Source organism: Lissotriton vulgaris, chromosome 11, assembly GCF_964263255.1.
Source record: "Lissotriton vulgaris chromosome 11, aLisVul1.2, whole genome shotgun sequence".
In the NCBI taxonomy this organism is placed as follows: Eukaryota; Metazoa; Chordata; class Amphibia; order Caudata; family Salamandridae; genus Lissotriton; species Lissotriton vulgaris.
This window is the reverse complement of record NC_141699.1, coordinates 361,322,912-361,346,217: the sequence shown is the minus strand read 5'-3', so window position 1 is coordinate 361,346,217 and position 23,306 is coordinate 361,322,912. Positions and strand designations below refer to the sequence as shown.

At 47.7% G+C, this 23,306-nt stretch overlaps 1 protein-coding gene across 1 annotated transcript in view; it reads right to left on the bottom strand.

Annotated features, from left to right (window-relative positions):
• Window positions 1-5,222: 5,222 nt before the first annotated feature.
• Window positions 5,223-23,306, bottom strand: part of ARID5A (AT-rich interaction domain 5A) — a 203,303-nt gene continuing 185,219 nt past the window's right edge. Inside the window, exons 4-5 of the mRNA XM_086942476.1 lie at window positions 8,176-8,332; window positions 5,223-6,735 (exon numbers count right to left, since the gene is read on the bottom strand). Coding sequence (XP_086798602.1) covers window positions 5,320-6,735; window positions 8,176-8,332 — 1,573 coding nt within the window. The 3' untranslated portion in view covers window positions 5,223-5,319. The remainder of the gene's footprint in view (window positions 6,736-8,175; window positions 8,333-23,306) is intronic.

Genomic DNA, 23,306 nt, shown 5'->3' with positions numbered 1-23,306 from the left:
TAGTGGTGAGGGGTTACCCGGAGGTCTGAGAATTGGGTCAGGGACAGGACTGCTAGGCAAACCCGGTAGAGAATCAGAAACTGGATGGACAGCAGGTCTTGGAAGCAAAGAGGATTTTATTGGTATTGTACGTTTAGGGTTTGGTTGCAAAGTTCTCCGGGTCCTAAATGTAAGTCTCTCCCTAGCAAATTGACTGGGATCCGTCTTTGAACCGGGGTTGTCTCCTTCTCTCGGGTCTTTGGTCTTCCGGTCTTGGCCTCAAGGTCTGGTCAAGGAGGTGTCTCGTCGCTCCGGAGCCCATGAAAAGGAAGACCAACAGAGAGGGAACCGTTAGTTCTACAGTCTTTTTGGGAATTGCACCTTGGGGCCGTGTGAAGTGGGGGAAGGAGGGCACCAGTGTTGAACTTGCTGCTATTCAAACGGTGACGTGGGGAGGGTACAGAAGGTGAGGGATAAACGCGGGGTAATGAACACAAGAGGTAGGGAAATACGAGGAAAGACGAACGGGGTTTGCTGTACACTATTTACATGCACGCCGTCTTCCCACCCACACCGCCATACGTTCCTGTACCTGGGACAGCCACGCTCCTCCCCCGGGAGAGTGGCACGGCGGCTCACAGGGTCGTTGGCCTCCTGGCTCTCCGTGGGGCTCGTCTCTTCCGGCCTGTTCTTCGGAATTCCTTCGGTGTCCTTCTTTACCGACTTCTCCGCTTCTTTCCAACCGCTCTCCGACGCCGCTCCTCGCCTTCTCCTCCTCCGGGGTGATGTCACACGCTTCCTTCCGTACTTCCTGCTCTTTATCCAATCCGACCTCGCAGACGTATACAGGAGGAGGGGTCACCTCCTCCTCTGAGTACGCCCAATTAAAGGCGCCGCTTTCCTCATCTACGTCGTCCAGTCCTGTATCCCAGGGGTCAGTCTGTAAGGAAGGAGGCATGACAGGGTCAGTTACGGGAGTCCACCATTCCTCGGTAGCACTCCGCCTCGCTCTGTTACATGGAGGTACCTAGTGGGCTAGTTGGCCCACAGGGACCCTCCGTATTTAAGGGGAATTAATTCCCCAACTTGCAACTCGCCAGGGGGCGCGTTAGCACAATGGTGAATGAAGGGGGCGGGGCCTGAGGTGACATGTCTGCAAACACGCAGTTTCAAGTTGGGGAATTTATTCCTCTTCAATCCTGAGGGCCCCTGAGGGCCAACTAGCCCACCCGGTACCTACAGTAAGCGCTAGAGAGCTGCGTTGCAGAGAGGTTTTCAGAGCCACACCCCTTTTTACAACACTCCGCAACACAGCTCCGTGGTGGTTACTGGAGGTACCAGGTGGGCTAGTTGGTCCCCAGTAACCCTTAGGATTGAAGAGGAATTAATTCCCCAACTTAAAACACGCAACAGGGCGTTTGCACACATGTCATCTCAGGCCCGCCCCCTCCCTTCACCACTGTGAAAACGTTGGGGGATTAACTCCCCTTGAATCCTGAGGGTCCCTGGGGTGCAACTAGACCACCAGGTACCTCAATTAAGCCCACAGAGCTGTGTTGCAGAGAGGTGTAACAAGGGGCTTGGCCTCTGAACACCTCTCTGCAACACAGCTTCCTGGCGCATACTGGATGTTCGTGGTGGGCTAGTTGGCCCCCAGGGACCCCCCGTATTTAAGGGGAATTAGTTCCCCATCTGCAAACGCGCCAGGGGGCGTATTTGCAGAGTGCTGCAGGGAGTGGGCGGGGCCTCCGGTGCGATGCCGGTCTTTTTGAAAAAGTTAATTTTTTAAGAAGGTGGGTTGTGTGGTTTCCCTTCTTTTCCTACTTTATTGGCCCTGGGGACCCCATCCACCAAGGCCTGACCCCTATTTTTTTTTTCTATTGAAATTGAAAGGGGACCGCTTGGCTCCCCTCCCGAGGCCATAATCGGCCCGGGGACCTAATCCCCTGGGGCATGGCCATTTTTTATTTATTTTATTTATGTGGAGGGGGGCTGCGTTGCCCCCTCCTTAGGCCATTTATGGCCCCGGGGACCCCATCCCCTGGGGCCGGCCTTTATTTATTTAAATTTTTTTTATGAGGGGCCCCCATTCCCCAGGCCTATCCGTTGGGGACCGAGGGGGGTCCCTAATCTCCCCACAGTCCCGCCGGCTCCCCCGTCCTGCAGGAGCCGGCATTGCTTTTCCACATGGGGAGCTGCTAAGATGCAGCTCCCCATGCGGAAAAGCAATCTGCTTTGGTTTTTGTAAGAGAGAGCCATGCCATAACAACCTGCAGTGTCCTGGGGTGGGCACCCCGGGACACTGCAGGAGCCGGCCCTGGGGCTGGCGGTCTCCAGGGCCATAACAGGGCTCCAATATGGGGGCCGCGCGGCCCCCCTCCCAACATTAGCAAAATCCCGGGGAGGTGGTGGTCCCCGGGGCTGGGAGGTTCATAACAGACCCGCCAATTTGCATACTTAGTGCCCCGGGGAGGTCGCGGGCCTCCGGGGCGTGTGGAGGGGCTCAAGCCCTCCCACACAGGTCACTTTATTTTTTTTAAAAGAAGCCCTGGGGGTGACGGTTCCTGGGGCTTGTGAAGGCCTTTGTGCCCCCCTACCCATTTAAAATACAAGCCTGGGGGGCGGTCCCCAGGGCTTCTTTTATTTAAAAAAAAAATAAAGTAACCTGTGTGGGAGGGCTTGAGGCCGTGAGCCCCCGCAAATATTTTAGAAAAGCCCAAGGGGTGGTGGTTCCCGGGGCATGGGGGGCCTTTGAGCCCCCCACCCATGGAATTCACAAGCCCAGGGGGGTGGCGGTCCCCGGTGCTGCGGGGGGCCATGAGCCCCCCGCAAATAATTTTTGAAAAGCCCTGGGGGGTGGCAGTCCCCGGATCTGGGGGGGCCCCCCATTACATTATAAAGATTGCCCCCAGGACTTGGCCCACCCAGGGGCTAAATAATAACGAAGCGCGGGGGTCCACGCTTTGTTTTTTTTTTCGCAGCAGGATTCGTGGATCCTCCGCGCATCCTGCGATTTTAAAAATGTTGGGCCCTGGCGGTCCCCAACGGATGTTTTTACCCTGCTCCCTTTTCGTGTTTTGCGAGTTTGTTTCTCTCTTTTCTTGTGCCTACAGAGGCACAAGATGGCTGCCAACACTACCTGGTTTGGAGTGTTGACAGCCAATTAGAAGGCAGCTTGTGATCGGGAGGATGCGCGGATCCTGCGCGCCTCTAGATATCGAAACTTTTTTAATTTAGATTTTCTCAGCAACTACTGAACGGATTTACACCATTTAAAAAAAAGAGCTCTTTCTGAACCAAGGGCTACTTTTTGCCAAATTTGGTGTAATTCCGTTCAGCAGTTCAGGCTGTAGGCGTTTCTGAAGTTTCCTATGGAAAATTGCACGGGGAAAACACGTTTTAGGACCCCCCTTTTTCTCGGCCCCCGCTTGCCGAATCACCCCAAAACTTTCAAGATAGGAGCAGACCGGAGCGGGCCAGAAGTTGAAAATTTCACGAAGATTCGTCAATCGGCACCATAGTTATTGGGAATAGAATGTTGCGATTTTCCTATGGTAACTAGGTCCTAACTATAACTACCTACTGGCGATCGCCAGTAGGTAATATATAACTATTCGTCAAGTTTTGTCCCCACTCAGCAACAGATTATTCACCTGAATACTTTATTTAGGACACAGGCATAGTCATCCAGATTATTAAAATTGCCTAACACGTTTCGGAGATGCCTCGCTCCTTGTTCACAGGCTGTTGATGCACTGGTGCAGATCTGAAAGAAAACTCCTCTGTTATTTTAATTAAATGCCCTACAGTGTGTCTCCCAGGTGAGTTCAATTGTAGGTGCAGGCTGGGACCTGTAGTTTCCTTTCTGCAATTCTTTAACTCCACATACTTATGTCTTAAAATATTGTCTGCATGTGTCAGCTGAAACACGTAACTCCAGAATTGAGCGTCTTTGGCAAATAAACAAATATTGATCAGTTCTTTGGAGTGTCTGCATCTGATCCTCTGCCTTGTGAGTGTGGGTATATATATATATATATATATATATATATATATATATATATAGTGATTAAACACATAACCATGATAATGTACCTTGAAAATAAATATATCTTTGAAGTATGTAGATGTTGAGTTTAGAATAGTAACACTCATGATACTGCAGTAGTCAATATTCTGGCTACGATATTTTAGCAGGACAATATGTTTCTATCGATATTCTGAAACAGAACCTCTTGCTGGGCAGAACAGATTTTCAAGACAACGGGCCTGATTTATATATTGGAGGTATGAATACTCTGTCGCAACAGTGACTGATTATACATGCCACCAATAAGAAGGTTTGCCCACAAGATTTAAAAGAGAGCAGACCTTTAGTTTGGCCACGGAGGAGACTACTGTCTCCTCTGTGGCCAAACTTTTCAGACGACCCTGGAAAGTAAGGGTTGTTGGAGAAATGGCTACCTGTCCACCCACTCAATTTGGATGGATGAACATGTAGTAATTTTTTACTGTTCTTTACTGCCAGGTAAAATCTAGCGGAAAGTCGCAGTAACATTTATTTAATGCTCCCCTACACCACCATGGGAGAAGACTCTCATGGCGGAAGGAGCATTACTTTTTTATTTTCAAAAAGAAAATCCATTTTCAGGATTTTCTTTTTGAAAAGCAAAAAAGAATACAGTTTGCTGCAAGACTGCATCCTTCCGACGCAGCCCTGAAGCAACCTGCCAAATGCATTGACAGGAACTGCTGAGAAGGCGGTTCCTGCCGATGCTTTTATGAGTGACCACCAGCTAGGTTGTCATTTATAAATCTGAAGGATGGTCCTTCCACGAGGGCAATTGAATAATTTACTCCATTGATCTGACAAACCCACGGGCTGTCCACGAGGATATAAATCAGGCCTTAAGACTTCTATCACTGCAAAGCCCTTTAGATTCTCTCCTCTTTGTACTACAGATGATCACTTCCTCAAGTTTTTGATGGTTGTTATTGCAAATTAGTACATATGGGATAATCTACACCACAATCTACAGAGGAGGATGTGCTGCAACGTTGATGGTATCAACTAAAATTTGTGCTTGTAACTCTGTTGACTAACCATGTTCCATTTCCATAAATGTAACCCACTATAAAGAAGTTGTTTTTATTTGAAAAAGGGTAGCACATACAGGCACAAAGTATTGTTCTAGGTCTCAAAACTGGGATTATCTCTTTGAAGGAGCTTCACTTTGGTGCAATGTTCTTACACACAGGAATTCCTGCAGATGGACCGCCAACGGCTATTTCAGCATTATCAGCATCCAACATGGAGACAAGAGTTTTCATTTCCAAGACCTATAACTTTGTATTTAGATGACGTGAGTGCATATGTGGTGTGGAGTATGTGGATGGAACATGCCAGAGTGAAAGGGGGCATCGCCTGTCCTGCAGTGAGCTACTGCAGTCAATGGGAGGCGATGATATTGGTAGTGGCAGGCAGTGATCAGGCGGGCAAAAGAATGTTGGTGACAGATGTCCTGAAAAGGCAGGGAAAAGTACTGGTCTCAAAGGGAGAGGCTGAAACAATGACAGGGAACTAGATGAGTTCTTCAAAGATTCTGTGGGGTGAAGGAAGTTTGCACCAATCCTTGGCTTTATTGCATCATTGTTTATCCGTGAAGCCAAGGTAAGGGCAGCGCTATAGTTTAGTAATGGCTTTACTGGCTTTGGCCTGCAAATTACCTGTGGTATGCCCTTAGAAATCCCCAGGTTCTGGTGTACTTTTTTATTCCCTTCCTGTTGGAAAGGGGAGACAACTCTGATTGTCTCTTCTTGAAAAGAGCCTTTGTTAAGCTCTTCCTTTGTTGCTGGCTCTGCACTGTGGCATCCTAAGGGACTAGCGCTGTTGTGCAGCAAAACTTTTGTTTTTTGCTCGGTCTGGGGCCCTGCCGAGTAAGCCATGGGGTTAGCCCAGCAAGATGTTGGTCTATTAAAGAGATGGGGCTTATATGCAGGTGGCCCTTGTTTGTCACCTTCAGAGGATGTATCTTGATTGAGGCTCCAGGAGGTCCATGCCTTCAAAGGGTCCTTCAATTGTTTTCTGATTTTTGGTCCATTAGCACATGATTCTTTCCATTGCAGAGGGGGGTCTGTGAAGTTTTGGGAAGTTGAAAAGGAATGATCAGAGGCATTCATGGAATGGCAGGCACTAGAGTTGAAATCTTCACTTTTGTACATATGAAAACCTGACAAACCGGTCATACAGCTGTCCTTTCTGTGAAGTTGTGGCGATCTTCTCCCTTGATGTTCATGGACGCCTGAGTGGAAGTGAGGGGAAGCAGACTCTTGGGAGACTTCCTCTAGCCCTGAACTTCTTACCTCTTGGCTCAGATAAAGGTCTGGTTTACAATGGATTTTTTTATCAGGGATTCTTGAAGTGAGCTCCTTATTGTCCAGCTTAGCTTTTTTCACCTTTAAACAAAGACTGCTGTGTTCTCCATGGCAGAGGAGAGATTCAGCCTTGCTTGCCTGAGCCAAGAGCTTCTTCTTTGCAAGTGGGGAAAGGATGCTATGGTTCTCATGGACATGAAGAGTGGAGAACAGTGATTTGTACGCTCTGGGTAGACTTAGGCTGCAGCAGTTCACATTGGAGATCTCATCTTGGCACCAACACAAATCCGATTTGTTCTTAGACACTGCCTGCTGACTGGCTTCCTCTTTGCTTCGGCCAGGAGTAAGCTGCCCTTCCTGCATCCTCAACTCAGTCTTGAGCTGTGAAAGTAAAAATAACGCAAAAGTAAAAGTATCTATAAGCTGCAAACCAATCAGTCTTACCTTTTTTCCATGCCTCGAACTTACATCAAAGAATCTGGGAATGCAGTGTGTGCAAGGACACATTTATACCCATCTCCGAGGGAGATGTTAGTGTAGGGTTCTTTGGCACTGGCATGGCATGGTGTGCAGAGAGCTAGCATTCAAATTTACTATACTGAGTTTGGTGTGGCAATGGCTTGCAGGTTCCACTATGGTTCTTCCAATGCTTGCATAGTTCTGAGAATGCTTGGGCTCCTATCAAAAGAATGCTTCATAATGGAAAGTCTCTTCAAACAGAGAAATAATGGTAAATTTCTTGGGTGTAAGCTATAAAAATCAGCCCTCTCACACTACAAGTAGTAGTGTCTGTGCATAGGGCTCCGAAGACAGGTCTACCATGGTACGGCAATGACACCTAGCCTCTAGTTATACTAGTGATTTAGGCCAGGAGCTGGAGGAAGTAAGCCGATCCAGTACAGCAGTCACAGCCAGCATCCAATCATAACAGGACTCTAGGCTAGAACTTTGAGGAAAATGGACAGTTCAACAGTGACACTCACCGCCAAGTCAGAAGATGGCTCTACGCCAGGATGTGGAGAGAGTGGACAGACTGACCCATCAGTGACACCGGATGTTCAGTCACGGTATGACTCTGGCACAGTTCTTGGAGTGAATCAGACAGAAACTGTGCAACATAAGACCCACCGGATCAGGATGAGGTGTTTGGTGGGGGGCAAAGAAAGGTGGAGCAGGGTAAACAGATTCCATTACTGCAGTGGCAACTGATTTTAAGTCATATTAAGGCTGGTACTGGAGGGGAATCCGAAGTTAATTGTAGTTCAAGGCCACACTGGGGAACCAAAGAAGACCTGCCAAAAATGTTCAAACCAACTCCGCTCTCTTAATCATTTTGCAAAATGTCTCTCTTTCCATCCATCCATCCATTCTCTCTCTCATCTTCTGTCCTCTCTCACTTCTTCATCTCAAATCATTCTCTCTGCCTTTCCCCGCCCTCTCTTTCTTTCTCTCTCTTAAAGCCTCTTGTGCCTCCTGCAATTTACCTACCATATCTGAGGAAGTAAGAAAGGCAACAGGGTCCGCTACCTGCACCAATGTGGCATAGCAGCTTGCGCACCAAGTCCAACTTTGGTTTCCCAGCCCTTCTGAGCCAACCCACTCAGTACTCAATCGATTGTATGTGCGGTAGCTTGTTAAATACATACGGAGTTGAACTACCTACTAGGTTGTTTCCTCAGAACCCATCTTTTTCATGGTTTTGAATCCCGTTAACTTAGGCTTTCGCACTGCCATCACATTCACACTGGGCTCATAGGCAGTTCAGTGACATGTGGTGCTGTGGAAGGTTTGGGGCAAAGGGTTTATTTGATACTCTCTCACCTCTCCATTGTCAGACCCCTGTTTAGTGTTCATATTCTTCTCTGCTGCTTCCCCACTCTCGCTTTCCTTGGATGCATTGTATCGCTTCATTGGTTTGGAAAGGTGAATGGGCTTGTCATCCTCGCCCCTCAGGTACCGCACATAGGGAAGAACCAACCTGCAAGAGGTAAAAAATAACAGGTTTCGAACAAGGCACCTCATGCCTATGCAACCTGATATTTCATTGGCCTGAGGATTCAATTACTTCAACAACGTAAACTCAGGCACACTAAGGACTCCTCCTTACTTGTAGGAATGGCACAAGCAATTGCAATCACCTAGAAAATGTGCCGATTAAATTTATAGTCAGTCGGCTATACTTTGCACACTTATGTGACACAGTCAGTCTTGCTCTGTTTTTTCCACCCTCCTTCCTACATTAGAGAGTCTGGAAATGCAGAGTGTGCAAAGACAAACATATCCCACATCTTAGGCGAAAATGTTAGTTGGTGGCACAAAATCAATGTGACAATAAATGTTTACAAGCAGGCAGCTGTTCTAGGCAGTTTTTTGACACACCTTTTTTGAGATAAGTCTGAGGATAAACAGTAAGACTGCTTCCTGATACACACAATAAAGCGTGGGCCATACCTATTATTGTGTACTACGCATGGGGCCATAAAACTCATTGTAAACAATTGACAGATCTGTGCCTTTCACGTGGAAAGTGAGGAGACTTTGAACCACAATTGTTTTTATGAGCATTAGTAATGGAGCTATCTACAAACTTGTTCAGCTTTTTCCCTTTTACCCAAGTATTGTTTCTCTTTCACCTCTGCACCTAATATGAAAATGAAAGCGCAATTTTCAGGATTGCTTGGTGTCAGGACACAGAACATGAGGCCAATATATGACACAGAGAAGACATCCCAAGTGGCAGCGGAGATTAAAAAAATACAACCTTGCTCTGCATGGCATCAGGGAGACCAGCTGAACATAGTCTGGACAAAAAAGACTGTCTCAATGAGGAATGCTGATGTATTTGGTTCACGGGGAAATGAACACCCCACGTACTCTGGGAGTAGCACTGATGCTAACTCCAGCAGCCAGCAGAGCTCTGTTTGGATGGGAAGCCCACGGAACCAGAAACACCACAGCGACTGTGCGCACAAAGTAAAAGAGGATTAACATGAACGTTATCCAATACTATGCACATACAAATGACAGCAAAGAAAAGGAAATTAAGTTTTGCAATAGACTCCCGTCTATCCAGGAGAAATGCCTTGAGTAAGACATCATCATACTGATGGAGGACCTCAATGCCAAGATTGGAAGTGACAAGACTGGGTACGAAGAAGTCATGGACAACCATGACCTTGGCTACATGAACAACAATGGTGCAAGGCTCACAGATCTCTGTGCCCTAAACAGTCTAGTGATAGGCGGTAGTCTATTTCCACACAAAAGAACACACAAGCAACATGGGTGTCACCAGACCATTCAACGGAGAATCAGGTTGACCATGTCTGCATTGCCAGGAGGTTCAGGAGGTCCATGTGGAATTTGAGAGTGAAGAGAGGAGCGTATGTGGAGTCAGACCATCACCTTGTCATGGCCAGGCTAAAGCTGCAGAAAGCACGGTTGGAACTGACAAACCAAAGATGCGTGAGTGAATACTTAGTCACCCTCAGTAAAAAGTTTCAAATCCTGCAAAAATTCGAGAACAACAGAGAACAAGTTGAAAGTTAGTGGGAGAAGATCAAAGCAACAGTGACATCAACCTACCATGAGGTACCGGGTCCTAAGAAACAGCAGCATAAAGAATGGATCTCCATAGAGACTCTGCAAAATCCAAGGGAGAATTGAAAAGAAAGCTGCAGTCAACACCAGCCAGACAAGAAAAAGCTGAAAAAGAGAGGATCAAGGCAAATATACCAAAGCCAACAAGGAAGCAAGGAGAAGGTTAAGAGCAGACAAGTGAAGATTCATTGTTGGTCTTGCAACAGAAGCCCAGGAAGCAGCAAGCCAAGGAAACCTGAAAGATCTCTACGACATAACAAGAGAACTCTCCAGCAGATACAGCAAGCCAGAAAGACCTGTTAAAGAAAAACCTGGAAACAGAACAAAGGCCAACAACAAAGATGGGGGAGCACTTTGAAGAACTGCTGAACCAACCTGTTAGACTTGGCATCTTTTGACGTGTTTCCTCTGTCTTTTTGCTTTCAGACCTCCTGGTTTTGACTCTGTTTTTGCTGGTTTAGTGTCTCTGCGCATTTTCTCACTGCTGTTCAGTGTTAAAGTGCAAGTGTTCCTGTTGTAAATTATGTTATGGATTGGTGTTTCCATGATTGGCATATTTGATTTACTGGTGAGGCCCTAGTAAAGTGCTCTGAGAGTGCCAGGGCAGGTAAATCAAACGCTACTAGTGGGTTTGCAGCACTGTTTGTGCCCCCCACAGAAGTAGCCCTGAAAGGTAAGTCACACCTGCCACCGCAGGGTCTGTGCGCAGTTTGTAACTGCCATGTCGACCTGGCAAGGGCACCTACTTGCCAGACCACAACCTTCCCTTTTTCTACATGCCAGTTACCCCTAAGGTAGGCCCAAGGTACCCCTGTGGGCAGGGTGCTGTGTATGTTAGAGGTAGGACATGTACTGCTTTGTGGGACATGTCCTGGTGGTGAATTACAGTGTATTTCGTTTTTCACCATTGCAAGTCTGCCTGTTCCTATTTGAAATACTACTTTTAGAAAGTAGGTATTTTCTTGCCTAACCATCCAGTGTGCCCCTGCTAGGTTTGTGTATTGCATGTCTGGCTTTAGGATGACAGGGGCTGGAGATGGGCAGCGGCTCCAGAAGTCTCATGGGTCAGGGCTGGGCTGAATAGACCTGGGTTGCATTTAGAGTAGTTGAAGGACTTCCTTGCACCTGAATAGGCCTGGTCTGCCTTGCACAATGCTGTCTCCACCCCCTGCCAGGAAGCTGCACCAGTGAGGACAGAACTGGTTTTGGCTGGGTACACACACTCTCTGCCTTCAGAGAACAAAGGATGTGGTGGTATAAATATTGGGTCCCCACCCCAGAACTTTAGAACTCTTTTGGACCATGAAAACTGCCAAGAAGAAGAGCTGGAGAAGCTGTGAGGAGGAACTACTACTTTGCTGTATTGGCCTGTAGTGGCTGCTTCTGTCCTGGGCAGTGAAAGGACTGGACTGAACTTTTTACAAACTTCTTTATTGAGTTTCTCCAAGGGCTTGAGGTAGAGCTTTTCCCCTGTTCATGAAGTCTCAGGAACAGCAAAGACTTCAAGTTCTTCTGCCATCAGCACTGGGGACTGTGTGTTTTGTGCTGCAACAGAGGAAAAACCAACCAGACGCCGTCTACGACCCAGCTTCGGACTCCGTTGCCTGAAAGCACTGCAAAGGGCACCGCTGCAACGCCACTGACACCGCCACCGAGCCGCTGCTTGCACTGCAACCTGTGGGCAACGCACTTTGCACCGCCTCACTTCACATTTTCGCCTTAGTATCCCCAACAATGCCGCTTCACACCTACTTCGACGCCACTGCTTGCACCATGGTTCGAGGGCACCGCTCGTAAAGTTACACGACACATCATCCTCATCCGGCACAGCAGCCTTGGCCTACCGACGCCGGGTCATCGACTCCAGTCTGTCAGCCAACGACAGCGCTTCAGCAACGACGCCGCTGCTGCTTGCACCGTGACCTGCCAGCACCGCGACGAGCCCTGCACGCCGCACCTCTGCACTTTGCACTGCAGCACCCGACTCCTGCCAATGCCGCACCCCCTACTTCAACCTCGAGGAGCTCGATCAGGAACGCGTGTGACTTCAAGGGGCGACAACTCCTGCACCGACTTGCAGAACCGGCGCCTGCGGATGACGTGCTTTCGGAGCTCAACGAGTGGTCGCCGACACTAAGCATGGGCGAATTTTGCGAATCTCGCGTTCGCGAATTTTGCGGATTTGCGAACTCGCAATCTGCAAAATCCGCGAATTCCCGCGAATTTGCGGATTTTTTTTTGTGTTCGCGCGTGTTTCTGCCAGTTCGCGAGGGTTTTTACAATTTCGCAATTTGCGAACTTACCTGTCGGGTCGCAAGTTTTGCGAACTTGTTGTTTCTACGTGTCCAGCCTGTTTGGGACACTCTTCTTCATCACTGCCACTCTCTGTCACCACTGCCACTCTCTGACTACTCATGCCACCCTCTGGCCCACCCATGCCACCCTCTGTTTCATCACCACACCCTCTGGTTGTCCAGTGTACATTATTTTCGGCAAAGCAAAGCACACCTTCCCTGCCTCAAGTGACCTGAATTAATTTGGGGCTGATTAATGTGTCACAGAATATTTTTTTAGCTGGCACCTGCTTCCTTAGTGCTTCCTGATTTGTGATCTTTTGCACTTGCTAAGTGCTTTCATTGTTGCAAAATTAGTTACAACACCTGCCCTGCCCCAACTGACAATAATGAATTAGGGGCTGAGAAATGGATTTTAACTTCCAGCCTGGCTCCTGCTTGTCTCCCTTAGCTGTAATTCAGGACCTTTGTGGCATATGTGTAACTATTCTGAGGTTCAGAGCAGGGTCACATAATAGTTGCAACTGGCAACTGAACTCTGGAGGGGCCCCTCAGGAAGCACTACAGGAAATGGCTACTAATGATGAGCCTGAACTTTTGAACCTGGTAAGTAGTTTCAGTTTTGCTAAGATCGTATTTCTGCAATTTAGCACTTACTCGCGGGGTGCAAAGTTGTACTGGCAAGCCGCGAACTCACGCGAACAGTGCGAGCAAGCCATAAAATCCGCTGCTCGCGGATTTGCGGATTTTGCGGGAGATTCGCGGATCTCGCGGATTGCGAATTTACCGAAAATCCGCAAAATCCACGAGCGAAACGGATTTTCCGCCCATGCTTAGCCGACACCCTACATTTCCTAAGGTACTGTTTTGCTGGTCTTCCTGACATCGTTGCTAGCCCACGATGCCGCGGTCAGCCAGAACTGTTTGGATTTTGTTGTTAAAGATGCCAGGATAGCCCCAGACAGAGGTATCGACTTCAGGGAACTAAGTTGTGTATTGTGGATTTTTATTGTTTTTGGTCTTGTCTGTAGTATATAAAAATATTGAATATTTTTCTAAAGTAGTGTGGTGTCCTTTGAAGTGCTTACACTGTAATACTGTTGGTTATGTGCAAATGCTTTACACACTGCCTCCAACCGCTTGGCTGTGGCGGACATTCCTCCTCACACGCCCACCAGTTGGCTGGCTGCTGGCCTTTCGACACATGGAAAAGGCTAAGATAAGCCTGACTGCTCGTGCCAAGCTACCAAGGAGGTGAGCAGGGGTTATTTTAGGAGTGTAACTCCCTTATCCTGAAGGACTGGGTTCTTTAAGACCCAGCGGTGCCAGGGCACAACACCTGAAACCTTCGTGGGTAACCTGCTCCGGCGTACGAATGACAGAGACACGGGACACTTCCTTCGGCGTCAAAGATTCAAGGTTTATTTACTGCAGGGAACACAGAAGTCACGACAAGTACAACACGTGCAACTTGGGGAGACTGCTTCAAATTGGTTCTGTGGATCGCTCCTTTTATACAGATTTTACCCATAGGACAACATGGTACACAAAGGTTTACAACCCGGTTCCCACAATTATCCCCCAGAGGGGTCGCTTTGGTCACTTTGATACACATAAGGTCCGGAACATAAGTGCGGAAACATTTGGCGGTTCCCAACTGTAAAAACCCATCTTCCCAACATTAGTGCATTCCAATCGGTAGTAAAACAGATCGAAATAGGAACAAAGACAGGTGCAGAGGAAGACGGAGACAGTGGGGAGATCGGAAAGGGTGTAAAAGGGGAGGTATCGGGAAACACGAGATACAGGCATCAAAGGGACGTGCCTAATGAGATGCACGGCTGAGACAATAAACCGGCACGGCGAGATGAGCCTCGAGCGGGGCCATCTGCCTTACAGTATCATCCCCCTTGTCATAAAGACACTTACAAAGAACATGTGTCTTCCGCAAATATCTTGGGAGTCCCAGGGTCGCGAAGCGGACATCGTCCGTTCGCTGGCTACTTGAGGGCAAGAGACAAAATGGATGCCGTATCTAAGATGGAACCCGTGGGTACAGACGAAAAACCCACATAACAAACGAACGGTTTAAGTTAGCACAGCGAAACTGCGCACACTTACTAAACTCGTCATTTGCGGTTCATAGATACCAGACTCGACCATATTCGTGCGAGTCGAAAACATCACTTACAATTGTCACAGAACCTCAGACGCTCCTTTTGCCCTCATGTAGGCAAGCACTAGTCGGAATCATATTCGATTTTCATCAGACCATCTAGATGTTGTTGTAGCATAGCTCTGTCCAACCGAGTCCCCTTGGTAACAGGTGGCTGTCTCATACACGTTGTAGCACAGAGGCCACATAAGGCAGGACCGCACTGCACACAAAGGCAACACGTGAACAGGAACGCCACAACGACTCCGATGATCATCAGAATCTTCCAACCCCAAGTCGACATTAGGCCCCAAAACCACCCAAGTAGCGTCCAATCCCCTACATCCACGTGTATGGATTCGGAGATCTTATGCAACTTCGAAATGGCTTGATAGACAGTCGGAGCATTATCAGGAATGAAAATACAGCAGCTCGAATGGATCACCTTACATACCCCACCTCGATCTGCTAAGATCACGTCTAAAACCATACGGTTTTGTAACGTCATAAGCCTATCCGCCTGAAGTTCAGTGGTGATATTACCAAGGGCACTGACAGTAATATTAGCTGTCGATTCTACCACTCGAGTCAACTGTCTCAGGTTCCTACTATTTACCATAGGTCCCCAAAACGGGAGGAAACCCTTGAAAAAGTCTCCTGCCTCTTGACCGGCAGTATCCTCTTCGCTAATTACGCCTCTCACAACTCTAGTCTTGTGATAATCTGCATCTACAGTGAACGTCGGAGGCAACAAATTTGCAATAAAGCATGAGCCCATGAAGTCAGAGGGCAACCATGCATATGCACGATCATGACAGATAAAGTAGGTACCCTTGGCAGCCAGGAACACAGGGGACGAGACCATCGGCAGAATGTAATTTTCAGTGCAAGCACTCTCTCCAAGTCGGGCTTTCGATCTTCGGCCACGACCTATGAGACAAAAATTACCAATGTGGGGTACGACCCATATCGGAGGCGAGCTTTTAAGCTGTTTTTCACTGGTGAACACACTATATTCGCCTCTACTTAGGACCCTAAAGGCTTGTACCTCTTCTTCGGGAATAAGCGAGGGATCATAGATATCGCTATCTAAATCCTCTATTGCTATAGACAAAGGTTTTTGATACGAGGTAGGACCAGAGTAGGGGGAACGTGGTTCTCGAATGGGGTGGAAACCCAGTGCGCTACGAAACATTGTCTGAAATGCTCGAGCAGACCCTTGGGAACTATACGGTAACACCAGATATGGAATTCCCTTATCCGTAGTATGTGGCATCAACCCACACACCCAACAATTAGTAGTGTTAACCACTAACTGATGCTGATGTAGGAGCTGAATAAAGGAATTGTTGCGGAATTCTGCACGTCTAGCCTGCTCGTGTTCAGGTAAGATATGAAAAGAATGAGGAGAAGCAGTGGAGGTAAGTTTAGGGTCAGGGGTAGGAGTAGGTGTAGCAGAAGGTAAGAAGTAAAACATCGTGTAATACACCCCACCCGCCAATAATGCAGAAACAGTCAAAAACAACACGAATATTTGGAATATAAAACATTTGGTACGACTAAGTTGCTGCAGCTTGAATCTATGAGCCTGAGCTCCTTCCAAATCCGTCAGCTTCGAAAATGCCATTCCCTATGACCGTCCGCAACGTTTCTTGACGCACTTCGTTCTGTGTAGCAGCAGTCAATCCCTAGGAGTTCCCAGGAACCGACGGTCTTTAACCTAGCGTCAAGACCTACTAACCAGAAGGAAGTACGCGCGCCGCCCTACGGCCTTTATTTCACAAGTGTGTATATGCGAAAACAATGTTTCTCAGCTGTGGAAGCAAAAAGTGTAAGGAACGAAGCTCAATGAATATGTACAAAATAATTACAATGGTACGAATGTTCAAACTGATCGTGGAAAACGGGATAATGCAATTGTCAAGGGACAGAACAGGATCTTTTATTAGTCTTTAGTGCTGGATCGCAAAAAGTATCGGGTTTTCCCAGGACGTGTCTGTTCGTCAAACAAAGGATCCGTTGAAGGGACAACGTCCTGTTGATCAGCTGAATGTTCTGGTCTTGAGTCTTTTGCTGACAAATGTTCAACAGTGTCTCTCTGCTGGACTGTGGATTCTCCGACAGGTTGTGCGTCGCTGAAAGGTACAAACGCCGGCAATCCTTCGGTTTCAGTTGATGCAATGCCTTTCCTCACCCACGAGTCTGCTGGCAACGGGATAGGGACTTTCTTGGTATGGGTGGCGTGCACCCAATTCTTCCGCCCCTCAAGACGAACTGCAGTTCTCGTGGCGAGGAGGACCTGGTAGGGTCCAGTGAACCTGGGATCCAAATTGTTCTTGCGCGAGAAGTTGCGCGTCACCACCCAATCTCCGGGCTGGAGTTGGTGGCCTGGACCCTCCGTCTGCGTCGGCAATGCTTCGTGAACCTGTTGGTGAATTAACCTCAGTTTAGCAGTCAAGTCATGAAGATAATCGATCAACATTGGATACTCAAGATCACAGAAAATACCTGGCCTAGGAACCCCCCAAACATTCGCAGGACGACCGAACACTATTTCATAGGGACTAAGCCCTACTCGGGAGTGTACAGTCGCCCTAGTTGACAGTAATGCTAAGGGTAAAGCGTCAGGCCACGAGAGACCAGTCGTAGCCTGAATCTTTGCTAGCTTTAGTTTAAGGGTGCCGTTATACCCTTCAACCAAACCAGCTGACTGGGGATGGTTGGCGCTATGGAATTTCTGATTAATTCCAAGGCCCTTGCATACACTCTTCATCACACTTCCCACAAACTCACTTCCGTTATCTGACCACACGATTCTAGGCATTCCGTACCGAGGAAAGTATTCCTTCAGTCGATTTTCGCAGTAGACAAAGCAGTATTGTCTTTGAGAGGATAGGCCTCGATCCATCGGGAGAATGCGCAAACCACAACTAAAACGTATTTCAGGTTATTGCATCGCTCCATATGGATGAAGTCCAATTGAATCACCTCAAAGGGACATGAAGGGGGAGCAAAACTGCCAGGAGGAGTTGGGGTTCCTTTGCCAGGATTGTACATCATGCACACCATACAGTTCTTAACCAAGCGTTCAGCACATTTCGTAATACCATCATTCTTCCACACAGGAGACAGCAACTTACAAATACCTTTCGTGCTAATATGTGCTAACCCATGCGCCATTGTCACAACGGCCAGCACATACGCATCCGGTAACATCCATCTTTTCTGTTCCGACAAATCAATCCAACAACCATTCGCATCCAACTTTCCCGTGCTTTCTTTCCACTTCATCTTTTCAGTCTCGGTGGCCTCATTCTGAATTGCCTTTACACTCTCGATAGTGTCCTCACACATACTCGACTCTATAGGCCACCTAACCGAACTCGTCACATACATTCGAGTGCTAAGGTTTCGGGCAGTCTCCTTAGCAATCTCATCCGCAAACGCATTACCTCGACCAACATCATCCGTCACCTTACGATGCGCACTACATTTAACAATCGCCACTTGCTTAGGCAACGTAAGTGCATCCAAAAGATCATTCACAAGCTGACCATGCTGAATCTTCGTACCATGCGATGTTAGAAAACCTCTCTCTCTCCACAAACGTCCAAAACTATGGGCGACGCCAAATGCATATTGGCTGTCGGTAAACACATTCACACGTTTCCCTTTCGCTAACACACACGCTCTAGTGAGAGCGATCAGCTCTGCAGCTTGGGCAGAATTCTGATTTAATCTTGCAGTCTCAACAACAGTATTCAACGTTACAACAGCATAAGCAGTGGTCACATCACCATTCGGTAACTTGAAACATGAACCATCCACATACAGTGTTCCATCTGGTTCTTCCAATGGGGTGTTTTTAAGGTCCACTCGACCTTTCGTTTCCTCTTCTGTCCTCAAATAACAATCGTGTTCTGTTATTTCATCTGACTCTGAACTAATTGGTAACAAAGTTGCCGGGTTCAGGACATTACAACGTTTTATTTGAATGTGGCTTGCCAACAGCGTCAACTCGTACCCAGACAACCTCGCACTCGTCAAGTGCTGAGTTTTCGTACGATTCAAAAGAGTATCGACTGCATGCGGAACCATCACCGTAAGCATATTATCCATGACCAATCCTGCTGATTGTCGGATGGAGACCGCGGCTGCCGCTGTTGCTCTCAAACAACTCGGCAATGCTCTAGCTACCGGGTCCAAGGTCGAGGAAAAATATGCACATGGACGTTGCTTACCACCAAAAGGTTGCGTTAAGACACTCAACGCACAACCTTCTCTCTCGTGAACATATAATGTAAACGGCTTGCTATAGTCAGGAGTACCTAACACAGGAGCTGAACACAATGAATCACGTAATTCAGAAAAACTTTTCTGACATTCTTCCGTCCATGGTAAAGGAGTCGAAACATCCTTGCACGTAAGAGCCACTAATGGTTTCGCTAGCAATGAAAAATTTGGAATCCATTGCCTGCAGTATGACGTGATACCTAAAAAGGCACGCACATCTCTTTGGGTTGTTGGCACAGCCATTCGCGCAATTGCTGCAATTCTCTCTGGGATCAACCGCCTTCCCTCCTTTGACAATAAGTGACCTAGATAGGTTACTTCTTGACAACAATATTGGAGTTTAGAAGGTGACACCTTGTGATTTAACTCGCAGAGATGTTGCAGCAACGATACCGTAGCAATTTTGCAAATGTCCTGAGTATCAGCAGCCACCAATAGGTCATCGACGTATTGGATTAAGGCCGCACCAGCCGGCAACCTAAACGCATCCAGTTGACCCTTCAAGGCTTGGCTGTAAATCGATGGACTTTCACAGTAGCCCTGAGGAGCGCGTTTAAACCGGAAGCTGCGTCCACCAAGAGAGAAACCGAAAAGGTCTCTGCTCTCTTCTGCAATCGGGATGCTGAAGAACGCATTCTTCAAGTCAATCACCGAAAACCACGATGCAGAAGCTGGAATCAGAGTCAGTAGCGCCGTGATGTCAGGCACAACGGGGAACTGAGGAATCACAATTTTATTCACCTCCCGTAAATCGATAACAAAACGATAAACAGGTGGTTTCGAAGGATCAGTACGTTTAAGAATGGGCAGTACAGGGCTGTTGCACACGTTTCCCCGAGTCTCTTCAATAACGTCTTTCTCGATCAGATCGTAAATGATGCTAACAATGCTCGTTCACCATCGAGGGAGATACGATATTGGGGAATACGTGGCAACCGCACATTGGATTTCAGCTGAACAACATAAGGTGAGATATCAAGCAGGCCCACATCATTGGGACCTGTTGCCCACAAAGACGCAGGAAGAGAACTCAATTCCGGTGGGAGCTTATCGAGAGACAAGTACATGGGAGAGACAACCCTCTCTCCCAACGTAAGCTTTACACCCGCAGGAGAACAATACAAAGTCGCATACAAACGTTTAAGCAGATCCAGGCCCAAAAGATTTTCACCACAACCCGTGGTTAAAATCAACGGAGCTTCTAGCTCACGAGGCCCAATTGTAAGGGGCAAAGGGCGCGAAACTGGATTGCTAACGGGGGCGCCAGAGAATCCAACGGAAACATTTGTCAAGCCAGACAAAGGTGCGCCAGGGAGTTTCGAATGCTTAATGGAACTTTTCGCTGCACCAGTGTCCAACAGAAAAGGCTCAACGACGCCCGATGTAGCAACTGCGACGTAAGGCCCTCTCTGATCAACCGGAACTGATACCACTCCCTCTCCTTGTCTATGGCTGTCCTAGTAATTACTGTTGTCAGTTCCCTGATCGACGTAATAATCGTCTACATTGTACTGCGCAGATCGCCCTTGCGACGATCCACGTTGATCAAAACAATTATCGGAATTTGATGAGTTATCTGAGCGATCATTCTGAGCACCACGACCTCTACCACGTGGTGCCTGCTGCGAACCACCACGACCTCCTCTAGATGAGTTACCACTATTACGTTCATTTAGAACAGGACAATTGAATTTGATATGACCCTCCTGTCTACAATAAGCACATTGATTGTACCCTAACGAGGATCTTTGGGAAGAGGAGTCATTACGATTTTGTGATCTGTTCGATTGCGGCTGTGATCTATTTTGTTGCGAAGTATTCTGATTCGAACGTGGAGGATACGCTTGCTGAAGCAGCACTTTAGTTTTGAGTTCTTTCGTCTTTTTGTCAGCACGGTCGTTCTCTTCCTTCTCCCTATTCTCATAATATTGTGCCGTAGCCAATATCTGAGCTGAAGTAGAAACGGCCCACGCACTTTCTGAATTCTTTAATTTATTGCTCAAATCGGGCAATAAGTTCGAAACAAATTTATCCACAAACAATCGCTGTCCACCCTCGGTACCCATATCCTGTCCACTATGGTCAATGAATGCTTCCTCGAACCTCGTAAAGAAGTCGGAGACACTCTCGTCCTTTTTCTGTTTACAAGCTGACAATTTGTCCCAATTTACCCTCATAGCTGGCATAAGAGTTTTCATTAACGTTATTATTCTTTGAGGGAGAGCAGTAATCAACTGGTCGGGTTTAGCACCACAAGTTTGCAACCCATCCGCCGCTATAATGGCCGCCCAATCACCACCTAATTCATTTGCATGATTTTCCTGACGAATCTTAGCCCATACCGGTTGCGGTACAACATTACCAAACAGCATATCGATATCAGCAAGATTCATTATCGTAGCGTCTACGAGCTGCGATAATTCTTTGTAATACCCTGTAGGATTTTTGCGAGGGTCAGGCAAAGATTGCTTCACCTGTAACACTTCCGAGCGTTTCCATGGGAGATGTATCCATACTCTCTGGAAATGCCCCAGTGTCGGAGGAGCAGCATTAGGATTAGGTGGCATCCAAACCGGTGGAACTTCGCGCATAGGAAATTGACCAGACTCATCTGGCTGTCTTTCGACATCCTCAACAAACAAGGCTTGAGGTATAGGAGTGGGACGGAAAGATAACAATCGTTCAACAGCACGTCGAACATTGGTGTCCACTATCAGTCCATTCGAGAACTGAAGCTGTAGATCAGACAAAGCGGTCAGCACCTCGTCAGGTGCATCAGCAGATATCTGATCGCGAAGGACTTTACACATTTCCTCGAACACAAATCTTTGGGTTGGAATATTGAACTGACAAAACGTGTCGAGTACAATACGCGGTGGATTTCTAAGGGGGTGCGTCATCCAACCCATCGCCATATTGTATAGCGAAGCACGTTCCCTGTTACCAGGAAGCTGACTACGTCTCTGAGGACCATCGGAACCAGCGGACCCAAGAACAGGCCCGAGCGAATGAAAGAAACTAGCCGCAAGAGGAGAATTACGACTACGAGTAGAGGGAAAAGTATAGGACACAGGACTAACAAGTGAAGGAGTAGAGACAGAAACAACAGCAGGGGTTAACAGAGCAGGAGCAGTAGCGGGAGCAGGAGTATGTGGAAGCGGAGGAGCAGTAGGGATAGCAACAGCCAAAGGAGCAGGAACAGTCGGAAGAACGGGTGCAGGTTGAGGAACAGGCAAAGGAAGAATAGGTGCAGGAACAGGTACAGGGGGAATCACAGGGGCTGTGGTACCCTGTACGTACGGAGGTGGCGATTTCATAAGATAGGACATTAAAGGATCCTCAACTGACTCTTCCTTCTTGTCCGACTCCGTAGGCAAAACAGGATAGCACTTATCTATAGTCATACGCTGTAATCTGTCAAACACTTCCTTATCCTTAACCTCCTTATCGCGCTGAAATTGCTCTGCTTTCTTCACTATGGTAGCAACATTATCTCGCTGATTTCGTTTAGTCTGTCTGATTTCTTTCTGTCGGACTTCTTTACGCCACAACCGAAAGGCATCAAACATGGCCGGCCTTGACTTTCTTTCGAACAATTTAACCTCTAGATTATCTAAGATCGGGGCCTCGAAGCTACCATGTGGTGGCCAGCGAAGGTCACCGTCCTTCTTCGTGTATTTGATCCAGTATTCATTAAAGGTAATTGGGCCTAGCCCATGTTTACTGTACAGTTCATAAGTCGGAGTTCCAACCGGAGGTATCGGACACGAGTCCTCCAGTCGGGAATCCACACCACAAGGTCTGAAACAACTGAACAAAGTACTACGACCAGGCATCTTGCACACTAGCCGAGTTTCACAAACTTCAAGGGTTACGGGATTTACCAAGTCCCAGCAAAAAGCTAATACCCTCGGTTTTTGGCGGCTGCAGTCGTCAAATAACACAACAAAGTACGCTAGCAAAGTGTCACCGACAAAAACACTCACACAGCGTCAACAACAAAAACACTCGCCAAAGTGTCAACAACCAAGAACTCTGGGAGCGACCCACAAATACTTAACTCAAAGATCGATGGCGTCTCCAGGAAGGCCCGTCAATCGTCTCGCTATACCAAGGTCTACGCCAGGCGCCAAAACAGGTCTACAGTCAGGGCAGCAGTCCGTCGCAGCCGTCAGGAGGCGGGAATCTTCGCGGGAAAAGTCTTCGGGCCACTTGTTTCGACAACAGGATCGATGAAGCGGAGTGCACCTTCCCTCGGAGATTTCACACGAAGTTCCTCACGATCGTCGGGCTTGGACCGGTACCACTGATGCAGCCCCACGTTGGGCGCCAACTGAAGGACTGGGTTCTTTAAGACCCAGCGGTGCCAGGGCACAACACCTGAAACCTTCGTGGGTAACCTGCTCCGGCGTACGAATGACAGAGACACGGGACACTTCCTTCGGCGTCAAAGATTCAAGGTTTATTTACTGCAGGGAACACAGAAGTCACGACAAGTACAACACGTGCAACTTGGGGAGACTGCTTCAAATTGGTTCTGTGGACCGCTCCTTTTATACAGATTTTACCCATAGGACAACATGGTACACAAAGGTTTACAACCCGGTTCC